The sequence below is a fragment of the Dermacentor silvarum genome, chromosome 8, assembly GCF_013339745.2.
Source record: "Dermacentor silvarum isolate Dsil-2018 chromosome 8, BIME_Dsil_1.4, whole genome shotgun sequence".
Taxonomy (NCBI): domain Eukaryota; kingdom Metazoa; phylum Arthropoda; class Arachnida; order Ixodida; family Ixodidae; genus Dermacentor; species Dermacentor silvarum.
The window spans coordinates 32,213,500-32,236,956 of record NC_051161.1 but is presented as its reverse complement, the minus strand read 5'-3'; the positions used below and the strand labels follow the sequence as shown (position 1 = coordinate 32,236,956).

The 23,457-nt window shown below is 43.2% G+C and overlaps 1 protein-coding gene across 1 annotated transcript in view; it reads left to right on the top strand.

Moving 5' to 3' along the window:
- The first annotated feature begins 386 nt into the window (after nucleotides 1–386).
- LOC119460972 (PAX3- and PAX7-binding protein 1) overlaps nucleotides 387–23,457 on the top strand; it is a 34,689-nt gene continuing 11,618 nt past the window's right edge. Inside the window, exons 1-12 of the mRNA XM_037722134.2 lie at nucleotides 387–682; nucleotides 2,107–2,300; nucleotides 3,165–3,270; nucleotides 4,023–4,131; nucleotides 4,999–5,114; nucleotides 6,436–6,527; nucleotides 9,806–9,936; nucleotides 10,556–10,745; nucleotides 11,424–11,544; nucleotides 18,761–18,848; nucleotides 20,266–20,399; nucleotides 21,100–21,299. Coding sequence (XP_037578062.1) covers nucleotides 487–682; nucleotides 2,107–2,300; nucleotides 3,165–3,270; nucleotides 4,023–4,131; nucleotides 4,999–5,114; nucleotides 6,436–6,527; nucleotides 9,806–9,936; nucleotides 10,556–10,745; nucleotides 11,424–11,544; nucleotides 18,761–18,848; nucleotides 20,266–20,399; nucleotides 21,100–21,299 — 1,677 coding nt within the window. The 5' untranslated portion in view covers nucleotides 387–486. The remainder of the gene's footprint in view (nucleotides 683–2,106; nucleotides 2,301–3,164; nucleotides 3,271–4,022; nucleotides 4,132–4,998; nucleotides 5,115–6,435; nucleotides 6,528–9,805; nucleotides 9,937–10,555; nucleotides 10,746–11,423; nucleotides 11,545–18,760; nucleotides 18,849–20,265; nucleotides 20,400–21,099; nucleotides 21,300–23,457) is intronic.

The following is a 23,457-nucleotide window of genomic DNA, read 5'->3' as shown; positions in this document are numbered from 1 at the left end:
TCCTCGACCCGGCCTTGCCCCGAGTTGCCTCGGACACGTGCTCGGGAGGCGTCGGCTTGGGCAGCTGTTTGGGCAAGGCATTGGTTTGGGTTAGCTTTGCGTTCTTCTCTCCGCCATCTTTTGCTGGGTATTTAGCATCAACACATTCATTTTCACCTGCACAGAGCTTATAACTTTTCTATATTTCTGCCGCATTGCCTGGACCACATGCATGGCCTGGACGATGGACATGCAAGGTAAAACTTGGGACATGTCTTTGGACCTGCATGAAACATCAGACCCAATGCATCACATATTAACTTTATAAATACCTTTTTTGCCGATCGGCGCTAAATCAATTTAGTCTCAGCGTTTCATTTGATGCGTCAGAAGTGTGAAGTAGTGCGGTTTGGGTTTAGGTTTTGCATAACGCTATCATCATCGTTTATTGAGGCAGCTTTTGTGTGTTCGCAAGCGGCGGCAAGTCGCTCAAGCGACGTTTCAGCGATGTCTCTGTTTAGGAAGCCGAACAGAAAATTTCGGCAGAGACTGCATCACAGTGACACCGAAGACGAAGCAGAGGTGACAAATGTTGTGGAGGAAAAGTCGCCGCCTCGAGTGGAGACGCCAGCAGCGGCGGTAGAGGCAGAAGAGTCGAAGGCGCCGGCATCGCTACTTAGTTTCGGTGATGACGATGAAGAGGGTAAGTAAAATATTAACAGAGGGCAAACAAACAAACATTTTGAGCCACAGCAACAGCAAAAATTCAGCTTGCTTCCACTGATCACACTCCGCTCTTAAGACAAAATGCTACCCTCCATAGCGCGTATGTCACATTTTCGTTGAGACTTACAAAAAACGAACAGCGACGGCGATGTCAGTTTGCTAGTGCGTGACAGTGACGTACGACTCACGTACCACGGATGCGTTCATACACAGAAACAACTCCTTTTCCTCGCCTTTTGACATTGTTATCTCTGCGACTTAACCGTCATTTGGACAACCGTATTTAATGTTACGTGCTGTAGGCTGCCAGGATGACATCGGTGACAACGAATACTTCGTCAGCATTGCTTTCGATGCTTGCGCATTTTGTGCGACGTTTCGTTTGATGCACTTTTTGAATGCCTACAATGCTTTGCTGAACTACATGCATATCAATACATGTCACATCTGTGTGCACACAATTCATATTACCGTGACGCTAACCTGAAGGTTATCTTGAACTTTCCTGTCATGCCGAAACGGAAGACAGAGATGGAAAGACATGGGCGAAGACAGCACAGCATTGCTTAGTCCCAGTCTAAGATATGATGTCTGTTAAGACTTGACACTGCCTTCATTTAGCATTTGGTTGTGAAGGATCTGGCGTACAGTTGATCATGGTGGCTCTGGAAACCATACGGAGAACTGAAAGCACGAGTTTAAGCGAAAAACTTAAGACCGTTGCGACCTCCCGCAGGTCCATTTACCCTCCTCAAGCGTAGTCGTGGCCCATAATGTTTGATGTCAGTGCGCGAAAGTCGCGGCCAGGAGGCCCTAGCAATGCCCTCAGCATTGTCCGCTCTGATGCACAGCCTAAATTTACGGACACAACATAAAGGAGGCAACAAGGCATTGTCCATTGCCTTTGACCATGTTTGTTGCATGCTTGCAGCCCCAAACGCTGAATCCCCGCAGTATGTAAAATGATAAAAAATGAGGTAAAACCTAAAACTTGTAATAACTCTATGTGCAGTTGCAAAATTTTTATCACTTCTATGAGGATGCTGCTACAGAACACTGTTAAAACATTCCGTACACAGTGTGCTAATTAGTCATCGAATGAAATCCACATGGAATTGATGAAATAAGTGGAGGATAGTAATGGCTTTTCCAGGCGAACGATGCAGGCTGGCACATTTGTTCCAACCAAGTCTTCGGTCCATGCATTTGCGCCTTATGAGATGTGCTGATGTTGCACGGACGCAAATTTTGTTAGTCATGCTGCCTTTGTTCATAATTGAATTTATTGCAACTCTGACTGTTACAAGCAGGCTTGACTTTTTTCAGCTTAGAGGGCACATGTATTAAGTTATCGCTTTTATTGAGTGGAAGTTTAGAAGAGAGTATTATTTGTTCTTGCAGAGACGGAGGTGTTCAAAGTACGGAAGTCGACATACAGCCGACGACTGGCCAAACAGCTGGAACGTGACCGCAAGAAGAAGCTTCGTGAGGCAACAAAGGTGGAAGTCAAGCCAGAGCCTGAGCCCCAACCTACTGTGCTTCCTGAAAAGCCCGCTGCGCGGCCTTTTAGTGATGAACTTGAAATTAAGATTAAGGTAAGGTTGTCAGAAATGAGGACCATAGCTTGGACCACCAATGCAAAGGGTTTAGTTTAAGTCTTATAAAAACTGTTCTTGTTTCGTGGCTTCATAAAATAAACCCACATGCAAGCCTTATTTTAACTGTTAGCCGAGAGCAATTGTGGTAGCCCACAACCTCAACGTTAGTTATTTGAAGTAACACTAAGGAACAAAACTAAATAAGATTAAACTGGTAAAGCATTCCTTCAAAACTTTATTTTAATTTATTTGACAAATTATTGCTGGAAAAAAAAGCCAAGCTTCCCTTTCTTGAATCTCTTGTCGAAACCTCAGAACGAGAATGTCGGTGTGATGTCAAGCATTTCAAAGTGTTTTCTCATATTTGGTCAGTTATTGTGCGAGAAAAATGCTTGAAGTTACAGTGCACATGTGATCATCATGGCCTTGTGTTTGATTCAAAGTTTACGTTCATGTTAATTTTTTACTTGAACTTATTCTGGAAGCTTTGGACACAAATTTGTTTATACCTGTTTGTCTGTCTGTCAGTCATGACAAATCCATGTTGTTGTTGACACTTTGACATTTATCAAGAATAGTGCCCTACTTAAATGCTTCTGTAATTGAAATGATTTATTGCTACCCACTACCAGCACGTCTTCCCTCAACAGGGCATAAAACATGTCAGTAAACCCTTAAGTTTATCAGCAGATACTGTGGCAACTGAATGTCATCCCCCCCCCCCTCCCCCCCCCCCAAAAAAAAGTGCTTATAATGTATAGTGCATGTACAGTTAAAAAGAATCATGCGCGCTTTACAAAAATTTACTATAATTATCTAATTCACTGTACTTTTCAATATTTATTGCTTGCCATGATTTAGAACACGTTCAAGATCCTCAATGCTGAAGAAATCAAGGGATCGGAGAGTGAGGAAGAGGAGGAAGGAGAGGGACCTCAGTATCGGCGTCTCAGAAATGTCATCCAAAGTATGGTTTCCTTCATATGGCTAACTTATGGCTACCTTCATCCTCTTTCACTTATGTTGCATACAATGCATGTATTACTGATGAAAAGGTGCTCTCATAAAAATTCATTGTGTTAAGAATCGTCTACAGCCTGTACATTTTGCATTTGTGTGGCACAGTTGTATATGTGGATTAACTTGCATGGTTTGTGATGTATCACACCACAAACCTGTGGTGTCCCTGTTACTGAACATGTATAATGGGATTGGTCCTAGCCACCATTACTCACAGCTTAGATTGGTAAGTTGGTGTTCAACTTTCACGGCATTGGGGATTATCTGAATACTATGAGACAACTTTTACTATTTGTTTATCTAATTGTCTTAAATGCAGACATGTTGCTCTCTCATAATTGTTGCCTAGCGCTGCTGTTCATTAGGAATAAATCAGTTGAAGACATAGAACTGCAGCATTAAATTAGCTGTTTATCATAAGAAATAGTATGACCGTAGTTATGGTGGAAGATGATGCAGCATGAAAACTAGCTTGCCAGGAACTTGCATGGCGGGCTCAATACGAGCAAAATCAGTTGCAAAGTGGTTGCAATAGTCAATTCTGCTAAATTATAGTGAATAGCTTGGCGAGGGCACCACTCAAGTCGGTCGTGGAAAGTGCATTGGTTATTCTTTGCTGACACCTGATCGTGCAGTGTGTTCTTCGTCATGCTTGTGGATCGTGGATGAAAGTTATGTTGTTGCTGTTCTTGGTGGCAGGTGGTGTGATTCCCGATGCGGCTACTATCTATGCTTTGAAGAAGCGAAGGCAAATGGCACGCGAGATGGGTGACTTTATTCCCCTGGAGCAGGAGGACCAGAAAGGACGGTGAGCCAATGCCGTGCCATAATTTGAAGAAGCCTCAGATGGATTATCAGAGCTCACATCACTAGTGTCACATTTGCATTTGAATCATGCTAATTCCACGCAATAAAGAAAATAGCTAAGTCTTAAAGGGGTACTGATGCTTAGTTTCGAAGTTGGAGATACTCAAGCTTATCCTTCTTGAACATAGAACATTGACACTTAACAAATGTGAAGGTTGAAAGGTACTTGCAATATACTAATTTAATACTTAAGTTGGTCTCAAAATGCCACATCTGGCGTCTTCGACATTATCCTGATGTCATGACAAAAACCAAAATTTGCTGTCGTGCAGCAATAAGGTTAGGCATGATAACGTTCTTATAAAAAAATAAACATGAGTGCTGTGCACATTTCTTCTGGCTGTGCTTGTGTGTGGCATCTGCAGAAATCGCAGAAACAAAGCAGGCCAATGCGTCACATCATGACGCATCCACTTACAGGGTGCCAAAACTGAAACTACTAATTCATAGAAACAAATATTACAGTAAATATTACAGTGCCCTGATATTTGCAAGTATTCTTTTCTAAGGTTTAGAGGGATTGCACTTCATTTAATGCAAAGAAAACAAAATGACAGGTAGAAAATCTCATGTCACTATTTCTTAATTAGGAATGCCAATACTCACACGTTACGAGTTCTATTGCGTAGTGCCGACGCAATAAGCATGCATTTTAGAATGATCCTTCCATTAATAAACCGTTGTAAACAGAGTCTATTGACAGCCACAGTTTGTTTGCAGCTGCACAGCTTGTTCTGCTCAGTCACAAAGCAGTATTGTAATTATAGTTCTTCTTTTCTGAGGTGTGGTAATTTCCTACGAACTGCAGTGCTGGTGAAGAGGAAGACCAGAGTGAAGACGAGGAGGGTCGCATCAACTTCACAGTGAACACAGCTGCTATAGAGAAGCAGCGTGCCAGGGAGGCGCTTATTCAAGCACAGGAAGGTCAGTATGTGTGCACCTTGGTTGATGTTAGCTTTTATGCTCAGTTGTGTCTTCAGTGGGTCACACTATGTATCTGCATAGACGTGTGCATGCATTTGTAATGTATATATGTTTTGCGGCAGGAGGATTTTGAACGTGTGGGCTTGTTCATTTAAGGACAGAATTAAAGACTTGTGTGTCATCTTTCTTACTGCTTATCCTTGTGCTTCAGCATTGAATTTTCCGCTAGTTCCATTAGGCTGACGTCAATGGAGTAGAGAATGTATGATTGATTGATTGATCGGTTGATTGCTTGCTCAGTTTATTTATTAATTTTAATGTCCAAAGGAAAGGCTGAGGGTTTCAGAGATGCTGTAGTGGAGGTCTGTAAATTAATTTTCACAACATAGGGTTCTTTAATGTGAACATAAACCTGTACACTTATGACTCATGTGGCTTGTTTTTTAAATTTTGCTTTCATCAAATTGTGGCTGCTACAGCTTGGAATTCAACCTGCAACCTTGGGCTTAGCAGCAGAATGCCATAGTCACTGGGCAGCTGCAATAGCTGTTAGCCAATGTATGTTGTAGCCGTATGGCTACTAGGGAAAGGTTACGAAATTCTGAGGAACAAACTGAATGCATCTAATCGTGTTCCATTGCTCTGTGCAAGTTTGTGCCCAGGATGGCTCCGTCATATCTGGAAACAAATCATGAAACTCGATCCTCCTAGGTATTTATTAAATGGGTATTAAAAGAAAAAAAAAGAACCAGAAAGCTCACCTTCGCACATACGCGGCTGCACAGTAATCGGGATGTAAACGATGCTTGCGGATAGAATGGATTCAAATTGGGGGGGTGCTACGTATCTATGCGCATGCTGCCTCTGAAACCATGATACGTTCAAGGTGTCCGTCATGCTCGCTAGTAGTCAGCAACTCTGCTTAACGAAAGGCTCAGTATTGTTTGTGTGTGCCCGCACTTGTGTGTGTGTGCATGTGTGTGTATGTGCACTCACACAAAGCTTCACTGTATATAGATTCCAACTCGTTGGATCTGATTTTTTTTAGTATATTGTCTGAGCACTGTTGAGTTTTTTGTACAAAATAAATTGAAGCTTTTTCCGTATAATTATTCTTAGGTTATGTAAAAAACATAAACTGCTTCAAACCGGTTTGAACTGTTGTTTTCTCACTCTGGAGTTGAACTGTAACTAATCTTTATGCTGAACTGGAACAGAAAAACTTTTTGGTTTGCCATTCCTGTCAGATCAGTTGGCTTTCCTTTGCTGCAGTAGCATTGTGAGGCTGGTAAAACTGTGGTAACGAATGTTACCTTTGCAGAGCAAAGTGGTGACGAAGTGGCTCGCGAGGATGTCGCCGAGTTGGAGCGCTGGGAGCAGGAGCAGATGAAGAAGGGTGTCAGCACTGCACCGGTAAGTGCAGATCCTCATTAGTTATGCTATATTGACTCAAATTTATTTATATTCTGTGACACAGGGCAGTGTTTAGACCACTAGCATATCTGTAGGTATCATCTGCAAGGAAAATGACCAGTGTGGTAAATGTTCTTATCACATTTGGAGTTGTCTCAGGCCTGGCTAACATTTTAATTGCAAAGTTTTAAAACTCTAGCATTGTTTGAAAGAAAATGACTCAGAATTTATAATTTAGAAGTGCCTATTGTGAAAAAGTACCATAAATAGGGCTGATTAGGTCTCTGTTTTCATCCTGCTCAGTACCTAGCTGCTGGCCCAATATAGTATTTGCATCTAGCATAAATTAGCCTGTGCGGAGCTAGAACTGCCCATCATTGCTTTCATTTAAAGGGGTCCTGAACTACCCCTCGGGCTTGGTGAAGAAACAGTCTGCGGATAGCATACCATATTTTCTGGTCTGTAGAGGGTGCCTTTGTATAAGTCGCACCCCCCTTCAAAACGTCAGTTTTTCAAAAAAAAAAACATATAGAAGTCGCACCGGTGTATAAGACACACCTGTTCATTTGGTAAGCAATTAAAAAAAGTATACGGTGACGTTTCACTTTTTGAACGCAGGTCATGCACAAGCGTATCGGTGCCTTTCTTATAGAATTGTGATAGCAATGATATGGACACTCCAGGCAGATTTCTGCCGTCGTGGTCGCCGCAATGCTCTGTGTAAAGTCCAAGGGTGATAAGATCGTCCCCGCGCGCCGTATGCTGTATGTGCGAGTGAAAGCGTGTGACGATGAGTCAAATCGCGCACAAGGGAGGAAAGTGGGAAGGCAGCGCGGGAGGGAGGGCGGGTGGCTTGTACCCTAGTATCAACTGCATAGTTTGTGCAGCGGCGTGCGCCGTATCTAGAAAGCGATCTGCCGATGCGGCGACTTTGGAGTCGGTTGACTCGCGGTCGGCCTGCTACCTGCTTGCCTTGCTGCTCCGTCCTCGCACGGCGCTCGACATCTCGATCACAAGAAGAACCCAGTACCTCCATAGCACGCACACAACCCGTAGCAACATCCAGAGGAGGTAAACCCAGCGTGCTTTGTGTGGCCATAGTATCCAATTCAATTTTGAGAGCAGTTTTTTTACGAAAAAAAAAAAGTATATTAGTGCACTGTTCTATAAGACGCACCGACGAAAAATTCAGAATAAAACTGTGACTTATACAGCGGAAAATATGGTATGCTGCTGTGAACATCTCAGCTAATGCTGTGAACATCTCAGTTTTGCAGTCGTGTGCGGAGCTTGGAATCTTAAGTGGAGTGTGAGGTCACCTTTCTCTCAAATGCTCTTTTTTCAACAGATGTTCCTTGCTCTTTTCTGGACACTTTATTTCATCATAAATCATCCGGAAAACGCGTCTTGCTATTGGCCAATAGCTGACATTAATCAAGAAGGGTGTTCGGATCTCTTTGGATCAGTGCGCTTTTTCCTACTGTTACTGTGTGTATTTTTTGGCGAAGTTTAATAAACAGGCTCAAGTAAGCGAAAATCTGCTTTCGAAGTTTGATAATAATTACGCACTTCTGGAAGAAGCCAGCTGCAGTCTGGTCCCGCTCGGCTGCGGCCGCCCGTGTAAGAATCAAACTTTGACCACACTGCTTATCGGTGTCGTAGCGGTCAGGTCCCGCTAATTTCGACTAGCTTTGAAGCTCAACTAGCCTCGAACCATGCGAAACTTAAGGTCAGACGCCCTCGCTCCTGGTCGCTACTGGTTAGATGCCTTGGCAGACTTATTAATAGTGTTTCAAAATGCGAAGTTGGATGCAACTAATATCCATCGGTCAAACTGGCGAAGGACAAAGCTGGTCCGCACCACGTTAGCACGGTCAGACTGGAGCATTGAGTACGAGCACGCACTCAAGCCCTGTTGTGCACAACGCAAACACTATATATACGTACTACAGTTACATGTAGCTGCGGTCTGCTACGTAGTACAGAGGCGTAGATACTGTGGCCGCCGTGGAGTGCCGTGACAAGTCCACTGGCTAAGCGCACTACGGCTCGCTGAGGACAGCCGCGTTTGGCTTACGTTTGGCGCGTCGCAGGTACCAAAATTGGAAGTAGTGATGTCTACGTTAACATCCAAAATCAAGCTTGAACTGCGCGCCACGGTGACGTTCAGTAGGCAGAGCGGTTGTGGGCACACCCTGCTCTGCCGTAGCCTTCGCAGTGCAAATCATTGAAGGAGTGGAAGCACCGCGAACGTTGTGTTTGATTTCCGATAACTCTGCTTCTGCTCAATGCATTAAAGTACTTTTTGTGGCAATTCATTTCTGAAATAGCCTATTTTAACTTCAAATGCATTTCTTCACTTCGATTAGAAGTGATTCAAGGCCCCTTTAATAAAAAACAGGACCTACGGAGATATTATTGTTCAAGAGCTGAACGACAAAGTGGTTGCTTGTGCCTTTGCTCCAGGAACTGCAAGTGTCACTAAGTGTTGTAATTCACTTTTCAAGCACCTTGGTTCTACTCTTCCTGTTTCATGCCGTAGTGGAATTGCAGGTCACTCTCCTTTAATTTATATCTGGGGAAGCCCAAACTTCTTACTTTACAGAAGGAAATGATTCACTTTGTGTGTGTGCATGTTTTTCAGTCTGATCACCACTTTTCTGAATAATTGCTGTCTGTTTCAGTAGCACTTTATTGCAGTTATTATCGAGATGGCAGGATCAGGTTCCACAAAAAAAGTAAAAAAACAACTTGCATCAATTTTCTCAGCTGTTCCGTAACCACCACAATGATGTAATGTTAATTCTTTCTCTTCGTAGGTGCCTTAACTTCTGGAAGTTGTCTGGATGCAGCTCGGTTGATAACAATAGAACTGTGATGAGAGCTTGAACAAGGAGAAAGTGTGACAAGAGAAATATACTTAAGGAGTACTGTCACACTTGTGGTGACTTCTCATTGCCATTCTTGCCTTGGGCAATGAATTTTCATTTGGTCACTCACTTAGTGGTCAAATGTGCTTTAAAAAAAGGCGGCCACGGCAGGAGGGCAGAAAACCACCTCTCGCATTTCTTCAATACGCACAAACAAAACAACACAAAAACAGAAGCCTTCATCCGCATTCAACACGCATGTGAATGTAGATAAAGCAGCACAAAGAAAGACATATGCAACATGTTTCATTTGGGATGAACACACTCTCACTTAGCTCGATGCCATGTCGCATTGTCCTTGGTGTATCCAGCAGTGTGTTAAGGTGTTGCTGGCATAAATGTATGCAGGTTGCAGCAGTCCCGGCACCAGAGGAACCCTGTATTGTGCCAGCATACTTCACAGAGCAGCCGGTCCCTGTGTTAATCCAGGACCGGCAGAACCTCAGCTCGCAGGCTGTCCTTGAGCGGATCACGGATCGGTGAGGGACCTTCTCAGAAATGTTTTCTTGCGGCCACATTTGCATGCGCAAGGAAAATTAAACAGAACAAACTAGGCAAGGAGCAAGAATTCTGCTGCCCACATATTGCACATATATTCTGCACATCTATCTAGCCATTTAGAGCACTTCAGATTCTTCACCTCGTCCTGCATTCAATATAGTACTTAGGAGTAATTCGACTCGTAATCTCATAAATTTTCATACTTGCACTTCTGATGTTATGAGAAAGCTTGGCATTCCTTCTTTATGTAGTATAGGCAGCGATAGCTGCTTTGGACTGTCACTGTTAAGGGCAACTGTAGCATAATCAAAATCAGCCATCCAGGCTTGTGTATAAGGTGCAACGGTGTAGCAAGGCATGCACAGGTTAATCACATGTCTGTCATGAGGTTATCACAAGCTTATTGCAAAATGCATAAGGGTTGCTAAGGGTCTGCAGCTATCGCTGTTGCTATGCCTAGCACTTGAAAGTGGACTGTGGGCTTTTTAGTGATTCATTTACACAAGAACTTGTAAAATAAACCACAGTAAGCAAGAAAGATTAGCAACAATTCTGTTTCTTGTGCCAAGGCTTGAAAATGTGTGGTTGCATTTCCAGGCTCGGCACAGTCCGTGAAATGCTGGCTCTGCATCGGCGGCAGAAAACACAGGCGCTGACTGACCTGGAGGTGTCAGCAGAAGCCTCTGCACAGCTTCGTGAGGAGCAGCCACAGTTGGAAACAAACTTCCGCTTCTTCCAGGAGATGCAGTCATATGCTGCTGATCTCATTGAATGCCTTGATGCCAAGGTAGGTGGACACCTATTGCAATCTCTTATTCATTTGTACTTTGAGACCCAGTGACATAGACAACATGGGTACAAAATGTTGCCTGTTTACTAGGCTGTACAACTCTTCACTAATTACTGTAATGTTCCAAGTACAGTTAAACCTCGATATAACGAAGTTGGTAAAGTCGGCAATTTGCTTCGTTATACAGTAGACTTCTGTTAATTCAGCTCCGGTTAATTTGATCTTTCAGGTAATTCGATCCCGGCCGGAGGTCTCGGCCAGCGCCCATGCCGAAACTTTCGTTACTTCAATGTAGCAAGTTTTCAAAACTTTTCCTGTGCCAGAACAGCCAACATATGAGAGATAACTGAAATCAGTGACATCAATCTAAATGTGACGTCACTGTGGTCTTTGTGTGACATTCGAGGGAAGGAACTTAGGGTTGAACGTCGATTTCTCCATATAAAATTGACCTTTTCCATCCAAAGAAATTTAGTAATAGCTTTTTTAAACTATGCTTTGCTAACATAATTTGCAGTAATGTTGGCCAATGGTGCCCCTTTTATGTCAGTGACGTCTGGTATGTGGTTCTACTCATTTATTGCAGTAAAACTGAGCTGAAGTGTTTGGCTGGTGATGCACACAGAAAAGAGTGCGGTGCATTGGCTGATTGTGGTCCTCAATTACGTGTTGCAGACACCCGTGATCTTGGCCCTGGAGGGACGCATGATGTCGCTGTTTTGTCAGCGCAGTGAAAAGCTCGTACAGCGTCGACACCAGGACATAAAAGACCAGGCTGAAGAATGCAACCTTGCAGGTGTGGATATTTTAAAAAATGTCAGTTGTCTTGCTCTCTTGTTGCAGGGTGCGTGTATGTGTATGATAGATAGGGAAAAAAGCTTTGCTGACGATGGCAGCTGCATAAAGCTTAATACCCTTGCAGCCTAGGCATGCATCCTGGGATTGAAAGGCACAACTTTGCACTGGTATGTGCAGCCATAGCCTTCTGCATTTTTAGAATGCCTGTGCAGTTGCTCTGCACTGCGTGGGAGCCAGTGATCTGCCACGGAGGTGCCATGTTCCCAGAATTTCTGTAACTGCAGTTTTTGGAGCATGAACAACTTTTGCCAGGCGCTGCTGTTGCTTCATGTTTGCTCCTTTGCTTCTGCATGACGTACCTTGAAAGAAAGTTGACATAACCATAATTGATCCTCGTAAACTATGACATAATGTTTGGAAAGTCGCTCCGCTTGAGCCACATAAGGATTGGCCATCACTTGGCTGTCACATGAAATTGAAATAACACAGGAGGTTATGGTGCAGCTGCTGTAATCTACTTTCTGTACTGTGCACCTTGGCTACTCCAGTGCTAAATGTAGGGACAGCTGGACAAATTGGTGTGGTAACGTGTTTGGTTGGCAACGTGTTTGGCTTTGTTTCATTGTGATGTTCCTGTGCTTACTCACTTAGTTATACAATTGACTTTTATTAATTCGACCCTGACAAAACTGGCAAAATTTATCAAATTATCTGGCAGGTCGAATTAAACAAGATGCTGAAAAAAATGCTTAGAATACACCACAGATTCATTTGGCAGTATTTTCCCAATTCTAACATGTCCCAGAATGAAGTGCGCGGCCACTTTCATAGTGTCCAAAGTAGAAAGATATTATAAAAAAATGACATTAAAGCTTCTAAATAAAGTAGAAATCTAATGGGCATCAGATTTTTAGCAAAAAAAATGGGCAAGAGTCTTAAGATGTGGCAGCTGATTTTCTAAAGTCAGCTTTGCTGCAATACATTTATGTTATGTGGTAAAGCATACAAACACCGCGAACGCGATTTTGGTATCGTCCAGTTGCACCACGCAGGCAATTTTCAGTCCCAATTTCCTGAGAAAAAAAAAAAAACAAAAACAAAGAAAGAAAGGTGTGTTTTAGAATCGGGTAAATACTGTAATCAGACATTGTGAACTATTGCTTGTGAGTTGTGAGACATTGTGAGATATTTCTTGAAAATCTTCCAAGGGCAGGTCGAAAATTGTCATTTTTGATTGTAGATGATGTGTGTTCAGTGCATTCACTGCCTCATAAGCTCTGCCGCGACAGACAATGCCACTAAAGGGGTCGCTATTGGGGTCACTATAGGGCTCAGGCACATGTGTGCTGACGGGTAAAGTTTGAGTTATCCGGTGAAGGCCAATTTTTGGATTGAAATAACGAAAATATGGGCCTATAAAAAATGCATGGGTGCCGGCTGGTACCTTCGGCTGAGATCGAATTAACCAGAGTCGAATTAATGGAAGTCGGCTGTAGTTGCTATCTGAAGAGTAAAAAAATTGTTGAGGCAAACCGCAAGGGGGGTCAGACAGTAGTAAGAAGCAGATTGTGCAGAAATAAAAATGGTTGTACTGTACTTGTCTAATGAAAACAATTTCTTGGTCTTTCCTTTCTGGGTCTATACAGTGTAGGTCAAGATTGTTCTGGTTCTTGAAAGGCCTTTAGATATTAGAGTTTTCTCCGGACCTTTGGCATGTGAAATTTTGTTCTTATGTAACATGTTGTGGGTACTGTTCGTGCTACACAACACTTGCTTTCGCATGTGTGAATTGGCACCCAGTTTATCATATCATCTCATGCAGCTGCACACGTCCGTGCTTGACCTCCTATGATAAGGTGACTGCACCCAATAGCAGTCAGTCAGTCAAGGATATGAGAACGATTAAACTTGTTTATTTTGGGGAAAGCTAACCCTATTTCCACTCACCAGTGTGCAGCAGCAAGGCATACCCACTATGATTAAAACATGAAACATTTTTGGCCCTTTTACTTTTTTTCTGCTATTTGTGTTAGTGCATCCGATCATGTGTATTTAGAGCATCAGAACAGAAGATGGCCTAAATCAGACATATGCTCCAAGCAGTTGATATATTTTAACCCCCCCCCCCCCCCCTTTTTTTTTAACGCAACAATCTGACTAGCAATTGGTTCCATGGATGCCAGACCAAACAATTTCTCCATTCACATGTAGCACTTAATATAGGAGCTTTCGAGGTGTCGAGTTTCCTATTAGATTGAAGCATAACTACAATAATTTCTTCAATAATAAAAATTAGTTGTTAGAAAGCGCTCGTCCTTGTGTCTCCTTTTCTTCGTCCCTGTTTCTTTGCGCACAAAAATTTAAGAAAATGACTATTAGATTGTTCAAATATGTCCGAAATGAGCAAAATTATTTAATAATGTTGTGCAATTTGTATTGTGTGTACTGTGAAACCCGGTTCTAACATATCACAGTATGCACCACAATTGGTTTGTTATACAGTTAATCCTTGGGGGGGGGGGGATATAACAAAGTCGATAAAATCTGCAATTTGCTTCGTTATATCAAAATTTTTTTACATTAAGATTCGCTCTTTTATGCGAATAAGTACAGTCGCCGATGGATTTTTCTTACACGGAAAGGGCCGCAACATTTTCCAAATTATCGAGAAAGTGGAAAAAGCAAACTTAAATGAGAAAAAAAAATAATTTCATTGAATTTGAGAGCTGGCGACGAAAGATACGGTTTCATGCCATATCGACAGTATTTTCACAGCGGCAGTACGAAGCGAAGCCAGCCATGCTTTCACATCCTCTCTGCCCCCGTGGCTGTTAGTGTTGCCCGTTGTGGGACAATGCTATCATGAAACGTGCTGGCAGTGGGGAGCGAATGCTTTGTCTGCCTCTCAATTCAACATGTCTCCGAAACTCGAGATTACGCGACCTCCAGCAATAAACGTGCAGTAACATGGTGCACAGTGCCACGCCATCTCGGGTTGCCCAGTCTGCACGCGTGGCCAATTACCTCAAAAGCAGGGCGCGCAGGCTGTGTATGCCCTCAGCCACACGACCTCCATGCGCAGCCGCAGCCGGCCATGCTAGAAAAGTCGACGCATGCCAACCTACCCACCTCCTGCCCTTGCGCACGTTTGGTTGTGTTACCATGAGCTCACCCTTCTCCTGCCCCTTTCTCCTTGCTGGGGTGGGAAGACGGTGCTCATCAAGCCGTCATCCTTCTCAGCTCACTCTCGCATGCTTTCACTGGCACCTAAAGCATACAGCGCACGGGACGTAATAGAATCTTGTTGCACTTGGACTTTATACGGAACCTGATGCTGCGCCGCTTCGTCAGCTGCTCTTGGTCTCGCGGTGCGTGACTTGAGATGTGCGTTTGCAAGCAGCCAGGGGCGTAGCCAGGGGGGGGGGGGGGCTGATGGGGCTTCAGCCCCCCCCCCCTTTGAAATTTTTTCATGCCGGCATGCACCACAGACCAAAACTACCACCGACGCCGAGAATCATTCTGGATTCTGTCTACAATGTCTTTTTCACGCTCGAAAAGACATTCGGCACGAACATTGTGAACTCGGGCTAGATTTCGTGGCTACTTCCTTGCACCTGGAGTCACGTAACGCACGGAGCCCCATCCGAGCACAAACTTTCAAGGGCTTTTCGATAGCGAGCGGGCGCGTTGCAGCATCTCGCAGCGGCCGCGGAATCTACGGAGCGCATGGATTTCAATTACGAAACTTTATGGGTATAAAGTTCTCAAACTTTTGACGCGAAAGGTGCACTGACATTTCCAAAGGCGTGCTTTAAAAGATTTTCAATTCTGGAACTTTATGGGGTTAATGCTCTTATACACTTGAGCCAACATGCGTGCACTGGAGCCCTTGTGTCCAACCCGTTCCAGAAATGAAAGCACGCGCTCGCAATCTTCCACACAAACGAAAATACTAAATATCACCGTGACTGTGAGCTAGCAGCTGATAATTTTCTCCAAACATTTTCAGGAAGCGTGCCCAATGCTGGATAGCTGGGCCAGGGCAGGCAAAGTAAAATATGAGAAAACAGAAGAAAGTAAATGGCCTATTATTGAGGAAATTCCTTTTGCGGGCGAAAAAGTCTGGCTCTGTGGCCACAGGGACAGTGGCCCTTTGAATTTATGCATAGCCCCCGCTGAAAATACAGGTATTTTCAGAGCGCTTCTTCGCATGCGAGCTGATTGTGGAGATACATATCTGAAGAACCATTCGAAAAGTTGCCCCAGTAATGCCTTGTATTTAAGCCCAGATGCACAAAACCAAATTATAGAAACTTGTGGTGAAATTATCAACGAAAGCCTAGTAGCAAAAACAGGCTGCTTCTCCGTACTTCATGACAAAACGACGGACATCGCTGGAATCAAACAGCCTACTATTTGTGCAAGGTACCTAAACAAGGATGCCCACGACATCGAGGGAGTGTTTTAGGTTTTAGCACCGGAATAGATGCCCTCTCTCATTGTGACTGCAGGTTCTATGTAAATGTGTACAAACAGCTGCAGATTCTAGTCACCCTTCCAGTGACCACTGCCAGCGCAGAGAGAATATTTTTTAACATGAGATTACTAAAACACTACTTGCGCTCTACAATGTCTGAGGAACGCATGGTTAGGCTGGCGTTTCTATACGCCCACAGAGACGTCGGCATCAACGTGTCTGAAGTCATTGACCGCTTTGCTCAACTTCCCCGCCGAGAGAAGTTTGTCCTTTAGATAGCGAAGCAGCAAAAATCAATGCAAGTAAAAAGGTCTGTTCCTTCAGGTCCATAAGCTCGTAATTATGAAAATGTATGATTGTTCGTTAGCTTTTAAAACCGCAGAAATTTTAGTCGTTTATTCTAGCAGTTAGCATCATGATCAAAATTATCATGCGAATACGAAAATTACGAGGACATCAATAACCAATTTTTACCGACCTTGCTCATTGAAAGCCCGGCCCACGTGGCGTTTGCCAAAAATACACTCGGATATTGGGTAGTTCAACTTCCTGCATCATCTGTGGCTTTCGTTTGTCTTTTTCTTTCCTTTTTAGCTACCTGCTTTTATTTTCTTTTTGAAACGAAGCAATAACCTCCTTTAATTTTGGGTGCAGAATAATTGTTGCTGCTGTGCAGGCAGATAAATTACGCATTTTCGTACGGATTTCTGCATTATTCCTCTATTATTCTGCCCATATGGCGCTATCGCAACCGCCGCATGGCCCGAGTACATGTCACAATTTCTGCGATCATAGTTTTGTTCTTGCCTAGATGATCTGTCTTTCTGTGCGCAAAGTTTACTATCTGTGACTGCGCAACATGTTTATTTGTCTTGTTTGACGCATTATATAAAGTGACGTTTGCTTAAATACGTATATTTATTGGATACTTAGACGTATATTTAAATATCTTGTTGTGAGGTTTTGTGTATACAAGCAGTGAAGTTTGTTTCCAGCGACTCTTTTTTGTCCTTTAGCGAATTGTATCTTAGCATTTGTATATTTCATTCTATCTTTGCATTTCGACTGTATATTTAGCAGAACTCCTACTTTTTATTTGTTCTCACTGTTGCGAGCGTAATCTCGGTGTAATTACAATACACGACCGGTAACAGCTGCTCCTGCGTAATCTATTGCAACGACGGACAGTGTCATTGAGGTTTTTTCCTGGCCGTTGCATATGTGCGAAAATGTAAACAAGGTTCTTGATGACAAATATTCATCAAGATATTTGTCCTCAACTTGTTTATTTCATGGCCTTTACGTTTTTCATATCAGCTGCATGCACTGCTTTGCAGGTTTCGAACTGATATAGTTCTAAAGTTCGTGTGATATTTTCTTATTAAATAGAGATAAAAATGCGGCAGCATTCATATCAGTTACTTCTGCCACAATTTTTGGGACATACGAATATATTCTTTTATCAAAAAATACATATTTTACATGACAGTGCGAAGCATTCAATAATTCGTTTGCAGCATCTAATATACAATGGCATTGGCAATGCAGTTATTATTCATGTATTTGATCCCTCGACAAATTCTATGAGGAGGAGGCCGCGCTGCAACCTGAGCCCCCCCCCCCCCCCCCGAACAAAATTTCTGGCTACGCCACTGCAAGCAGCCACATGTAATTCAACCATTTGACCATCTGCGTCCGCAGAAGTTTCCATTACCTCGATATTCCGTCGCGGCGGCAGTGAAATTTCGTCAAATTCAGATCGTTTATCACTTCATTATTTTGAGGTTCAAAATCCGTGGTGTTTTATAGACAAGAAGGTATAAACTAAATACTTTGTTTTATCGAGAATTTCACTACATTGGAGTTCGTTATATTGAGGCTTAGCTCAAAATAGTCGAACCTTCATATAACAAATTTTGGATACATGTTCACTGTATGCAGTATAATAATTTATACAGGATAAAAAAGATGACACTCAGTGCAATAAAAAAAAAAAGAAGAACACTTTATCACAAGAAATTTAGCTACTTTGCTCAAAAAGCGGTAATTTTTTTGCTTGCTCTTCTGACTTTGCTGCACCAACTTTGCCTGTGCTGACGGACAGCCAGACCGAGTGGATGCAGCTACACTGCACGTTTAACTCCTTAGTGGGCCAACGGACAATCACTGCTGAATCGCAAGCAAGAATTGTCAGTGCAGTGCATCCTTTGTCAACCCTGCCATCCTTCCTGGGAAAACTGGCTTGTTTCAATTTTGCATTGGCTTGTCTACCGGCATGTGTCTCTGCCGCGCTCTGCTAACATGCATTGTGGGGAGCCAGCCACAGGCACATTCTGGTGGCTATCATACGCACTAGTAGTTTAGTGTATGAGATGTGCAGTTTATTATAAAGAATATATTTTGTATGTACTTTTAGAACTGATTTCCTTTTGTTCGATGCAGAGTAAAATTTGCTGTATCCATGTTCGCTATAACTGAGTTTGACTGTGCACTTGCTTGATGTGAATAGAGTGTGTATGGGATACAGGGGGGGTGAACTATGCTGCTCGGCCATAGCGAAGAATTGAGTTGGATACAACATAAGTTTGGAACATTACTCAGCAAATGAGGAAATGTTTGTATAAAGATAGTTGGAGAAAGTTTTGCGTACAATTGCTGCCTGCAGCGATTGAGTGATGGGAATAAACGAGTCATTGGAACTTCCGTTTTTTTTTTCGTTTTTTCCTCCTCTTTGTAGTCAAGGGTTTGCGGGGACTTCCCGTGGAGCCTAACAATCGAGGCAGCCAACAGCGCAGTTGGCGGGCAGCTGAGCGAGAGGGCCGCAGGTGGGCTTTTTTCCTTTGGATCACATTTCACAAGGGTGTGCTGTTATTGCTGGTGCATTCACAAGGACAACTTGGTGGCCTAATTGGCATACGTCTGTTAACCAGATCAACAGCGCATAAACACACACCACGCAAGAATACGTAGACGGGATCAAACGCAATATACCATCCGAGTTTAGTAACTATTTCACAACATATTAGATATAAAGTCGACTTCCATTAATTCGACTCCAATAATTCAATTTTTCGGTTAATTCAATCCCTGCAAATGTTCCCGGGTGGCGCCCATGCATTTCAATGGGCCCAAACTTACGTTATTTTGACTCTAAAATTGGCCTTTACTGGATAATTCGAACTTGACCAGACAGCATGTATGTGTCTGACCCCGGTGGTTACCCCAGTAGCGACCCTTGTACTGGCAGTATCTCTCTCGGCAGAGCTTAGCGGACAGTGAATGCATTGAACACGCATCATATCCCGTAGAAAACACCTACTTTCTGCCTGCCCCAGGAAGATTTTCAATCTATAACGGTAGCTCACAATGTCTGATTATGGTATTTACCTGATTCTAATGCGCACCCCCTTTTTTTTCCCAGGAAAATTGGACCGCAAATCCGCGCTAGTATGCTTGGCCACATCACAAAGCTGTACTGTGGCGAAGCTGACTTTTAAAAGTCATTCAGCGAAGCTTACATTAGAATACCAGCCGCCACTGTGCAACACATATTAGATCCTTGCCCATTTTTCTTGCTAAAGAATCGATTATGCGTTAGACTTCTACTTTGTTTAGGAGCTTTAATATTACCTCTATTTTAGTTTTATACTTTGGACACATAGACAGCGGATGTGCATTTAATTTGGGGGCATGTTATAATTGAGGAAATACTGGCGAATGAACCAGTGTTGTGTTTTGACGTTTTTTCTGGATCTTGTTTATTTCGACCCACTGGATAATTTGATCAATTTTGTCGGTCCCATCAGGGTTGAATTAATGGAAGTCAACTGTACCAGTGCAGTATGCTTGCATGGACAGACAATGGAAAATACCGTCACATAAGCAGACATAAAAGTCCTACTGAGTGATCCCGGAAGGATCAGCAGTACAGTAATATTGAAGAGTTGCTCACACAGTGTATTTGTTCCCAGTGTAAGGCTGGCAAATTAGTCAGTTCATTGTTTTTGGCCATCAGCCGATGATCCTATGCACATTCATTCATTCACACATCACCTAGTTTGCCCAGTGTCATCCTTCCCACTTGTTAGAGAGGTTTCATTGCGCTCATCTTGTCTGTGTCTCTATGTGTGGCATGCGTTTATTTTCTTAGTTGATATAGTTATTGGAATTGCTGACCACTACAGCACTGAGCTGAAAAAATAGCTGTCACAATGCCTGAGCAACCTGGTCTGCACTTTTCAGAGTGCGCAGACGCAAAGCTCGTGAGGCTCAGCAACAGGGGTTGGCACAGCAGCGGAATTTGGCGCATCATGACGGCATGTCCACAGACGATGAGCAGCCCGATGCTGATAGGCTGGCCTTTGACAAAGAGCGAGGTGAGTACCAATTTGTGTTGCGGGCACTGTAAAACATCATTTTTTATTTTTATTTATTATTATTGTTTTTTCTCATTTATTCTCTTGCCAGAGATTTTCTTCATTACCCCTACCCCTGGAGGTGGTCAAATAGTCATCCTTTCATGACTGAACTATTTAACTATAGACCATTTAGATGAACCCTTTGTGGGTTTGTAGGTTAGGATCAAGGTCTTAGCTTTGGCTACTTGCCAAAGTATGTAATGAATGGAATGTCAAGCTGTATGAGGAACAGAGGACAATCGGATGATATAAATGTGCCACCATGCACTGTTATTGTGTGTTTAAATTTTCTCGCCTATGTTCACTTATTTAGCTGCAGAATTACAGTGTGTGTTATGTTCGGTGTGCGCTCCCTGCACCAGTGCCAAGGTGGAGTTTTATTAAGTTACTCAAATATAGTCCTTCAGTGGGATCAGAGTTATCATCTATCACAGCATTTCTGGAACCAAGGTCAGCTTCACTATATTGCTAGTGGGAGGTGTTAAAGTACATTGTGCCTTTGTGCATTGTTGGCATGAAATCAGTTGGTTATTAAATTTAAGTTCTGTTCACCAAATTGACAAAATGCTGTCTTGGAAACCAACTGCAGCACTGTTTGGCACAATGCTAGCCTTATCAGTTTTCTTGAAGCAGCTGATTAGTGTGCATGGGATTGCAGAGCTCATCCTGGATGATGCGCGGCACGTCTTTGAAGATGTGACGGAGCATTTCAGCAATGTGGCTTCCCTGAAGCAGAAGTTTGAGCGCTGGAAGCAGGACTTTGGTGAATCTTACGAGCAGGCCTACATTCCCTTGTGCTTGGTGAAACTGCTGGTGCCCTTTGTGCGGCTGCAGATGGTTGCGTGGAATCCCATTGAGGTAAGACTGTGTGTATTTCCTGGCAGGCTGTTATGTTCACGGGGATGAACAGAATGGGGATGAACAGAATGGGGATGAACAGAGTGGGGATGAACAGAGTGGCGAAGAACAGAGTGGGGGGATGAACTTAATGAAGACTCACTACATTCTGCTGTTGAGCACATGGTTGTGGTTTTGATTTCATGTCACTGCGGCCTTAATCCAATGGAGGTGAAATGCAGAACCGCTGTGTGCTTTGATTGATGTTCACTTGGTCAAGACTACAGTGGAAGGATAGACAGGTGCCTCAACGGCGCCTGCAGAGCGCGCTGACTACGACTCTGTTCGCACTTCCCTCCTTCGCCGGCAGGAGCGCTGCAGGGTTGTTGTCTGCTAGCAGCGTGAGGCCTTGCGCTTACCTATTTCGCTGCATAACGGCCTTATAACGTACAAAGTTACTTTCTCCGTGGCACTACTAGCATTTGCCGATTCTGTATTACTGTTTCCCGTGCCATTTGAGAAGAAAAAATTTAATATGCAACAAGAAACCACCTACCGAACTCGCTCTTGGATCTTGATTTGCAGTGCGGTCATTCATCATCGAACAACGTCTTAGTTGGTATTCTTAGCAAGTTTTCTTCCTGTGCTTGTTTAGATATGCTTGTGTTGTGTCTCAGGTGAAAATTGCTGCACTGTAGCCTTGATTGTGCGTTAGCATGCAGGCAGTAATAGAGATGTACTGAGTGGCTGATGTCATGCGCACATTTTTGCTTGGATGTACAAGAACCCTCGAATTTTCTAATTTGCGAGTGCAGCTCCTTTTTACACATTGTTGTTGTCACAAACAATTGTTCTAGCATTATTCTAGCTATCGCATGCATCACGCAGACATCAATATTATGACACCCATTAGAAAATGTTTGTACAGTCATGTACTTGTGTTTTCTTCATTTTTGCCCCAGCGTGCCATGTTAGCGTTCACTAGACTAGGCGGGACACTACTTGGCGTAAATAAGAGATTAGAATAGAATAACTTGCAAGATACTCTAGATTAGAATGACCTATAATAAAGGTAACTTTCGCGGTTAGCAGCAGTGTGCGTGGTTAGCATGCATGCTTAGTGTGCACATTGCTGCACTTGGCAAGCCGCAGTTCCTTGCTTTTTGTTGTTGTTGGAACCTTTCCCCATTTTAATACATGTTCGTAGCGATTGCACCATAGAGTTCCATGCTTTCGTACTGAAAAATGATGCCCCTTATTCTGTAGCGCCCCTAGCGGGAGAGGCGTAAACTACGAACACGAAAGGAACCAGCTTTCGGGTATTGTTGAGACACCTGTCTGTTCTTCCACCATTTCAGTTTCAGTTTATTATTCATACAAGATACATTGTTGGTTGTTAGGAGTATACAGAGTATAGACTAACCGAGAGTCATTCACTATGGCGTCCCTCATAGCCAACTGTGCAACTTCTGAATGTAAAACTACATCAGTGAGGATTTAATTATAGCCACAAAGTTTTTCCTCTAGGTTGCCCTAAAGGGATGTTTGACACATGCTGGACCGAATAGGAAGCCACCGAAAGTTAAACATTTTAGTAGCCAAAATACTTTGCAGAAACACCTGTTACAATAACAAGAACAATCACAGTTTTTTAGGGAGAAATTGGGGATAGTCGAGTTCAATGTCTGGTGTGTCGCATGGAATCGCCCCAATAAATAAAGTGTAAAGAAAGCAATATCTAGATTTAAGGATGGACAAGGTGCTGCTTGCCAAATGTTTTTGGCCGCCAGCTTGTTTTAACACTGTTTCATTTCCATTCTGCTTCAGTGTAAGACAATTTGCTGAGTGTGCTACCTTCACTTACTACTTCACTGCCTTCAAATTACTCAGAAGCATTTAGAGTTTCTGACTACCCGCCATGGTGGCATAGTGGCTGTGGCATTGCGCTACTAAGCCCGAGGGCACGGGATTGAATCCCAGCCGCATTTCGATGGGGGTGAAATGCAAAAATACCCATGTACCATGCATTGGGTGCACGTTAAAGAACCCCAGGTAGTCACAATTAATCCAGAGTCCCTCACTACGGTGTGCCTCATAATCAAATCGTGGTTTTGGCGTGTAAAATCCCAGAATTAAAAAAAAAAAGTTTCTGACTGCATTATTAGACCAGCATTATCAT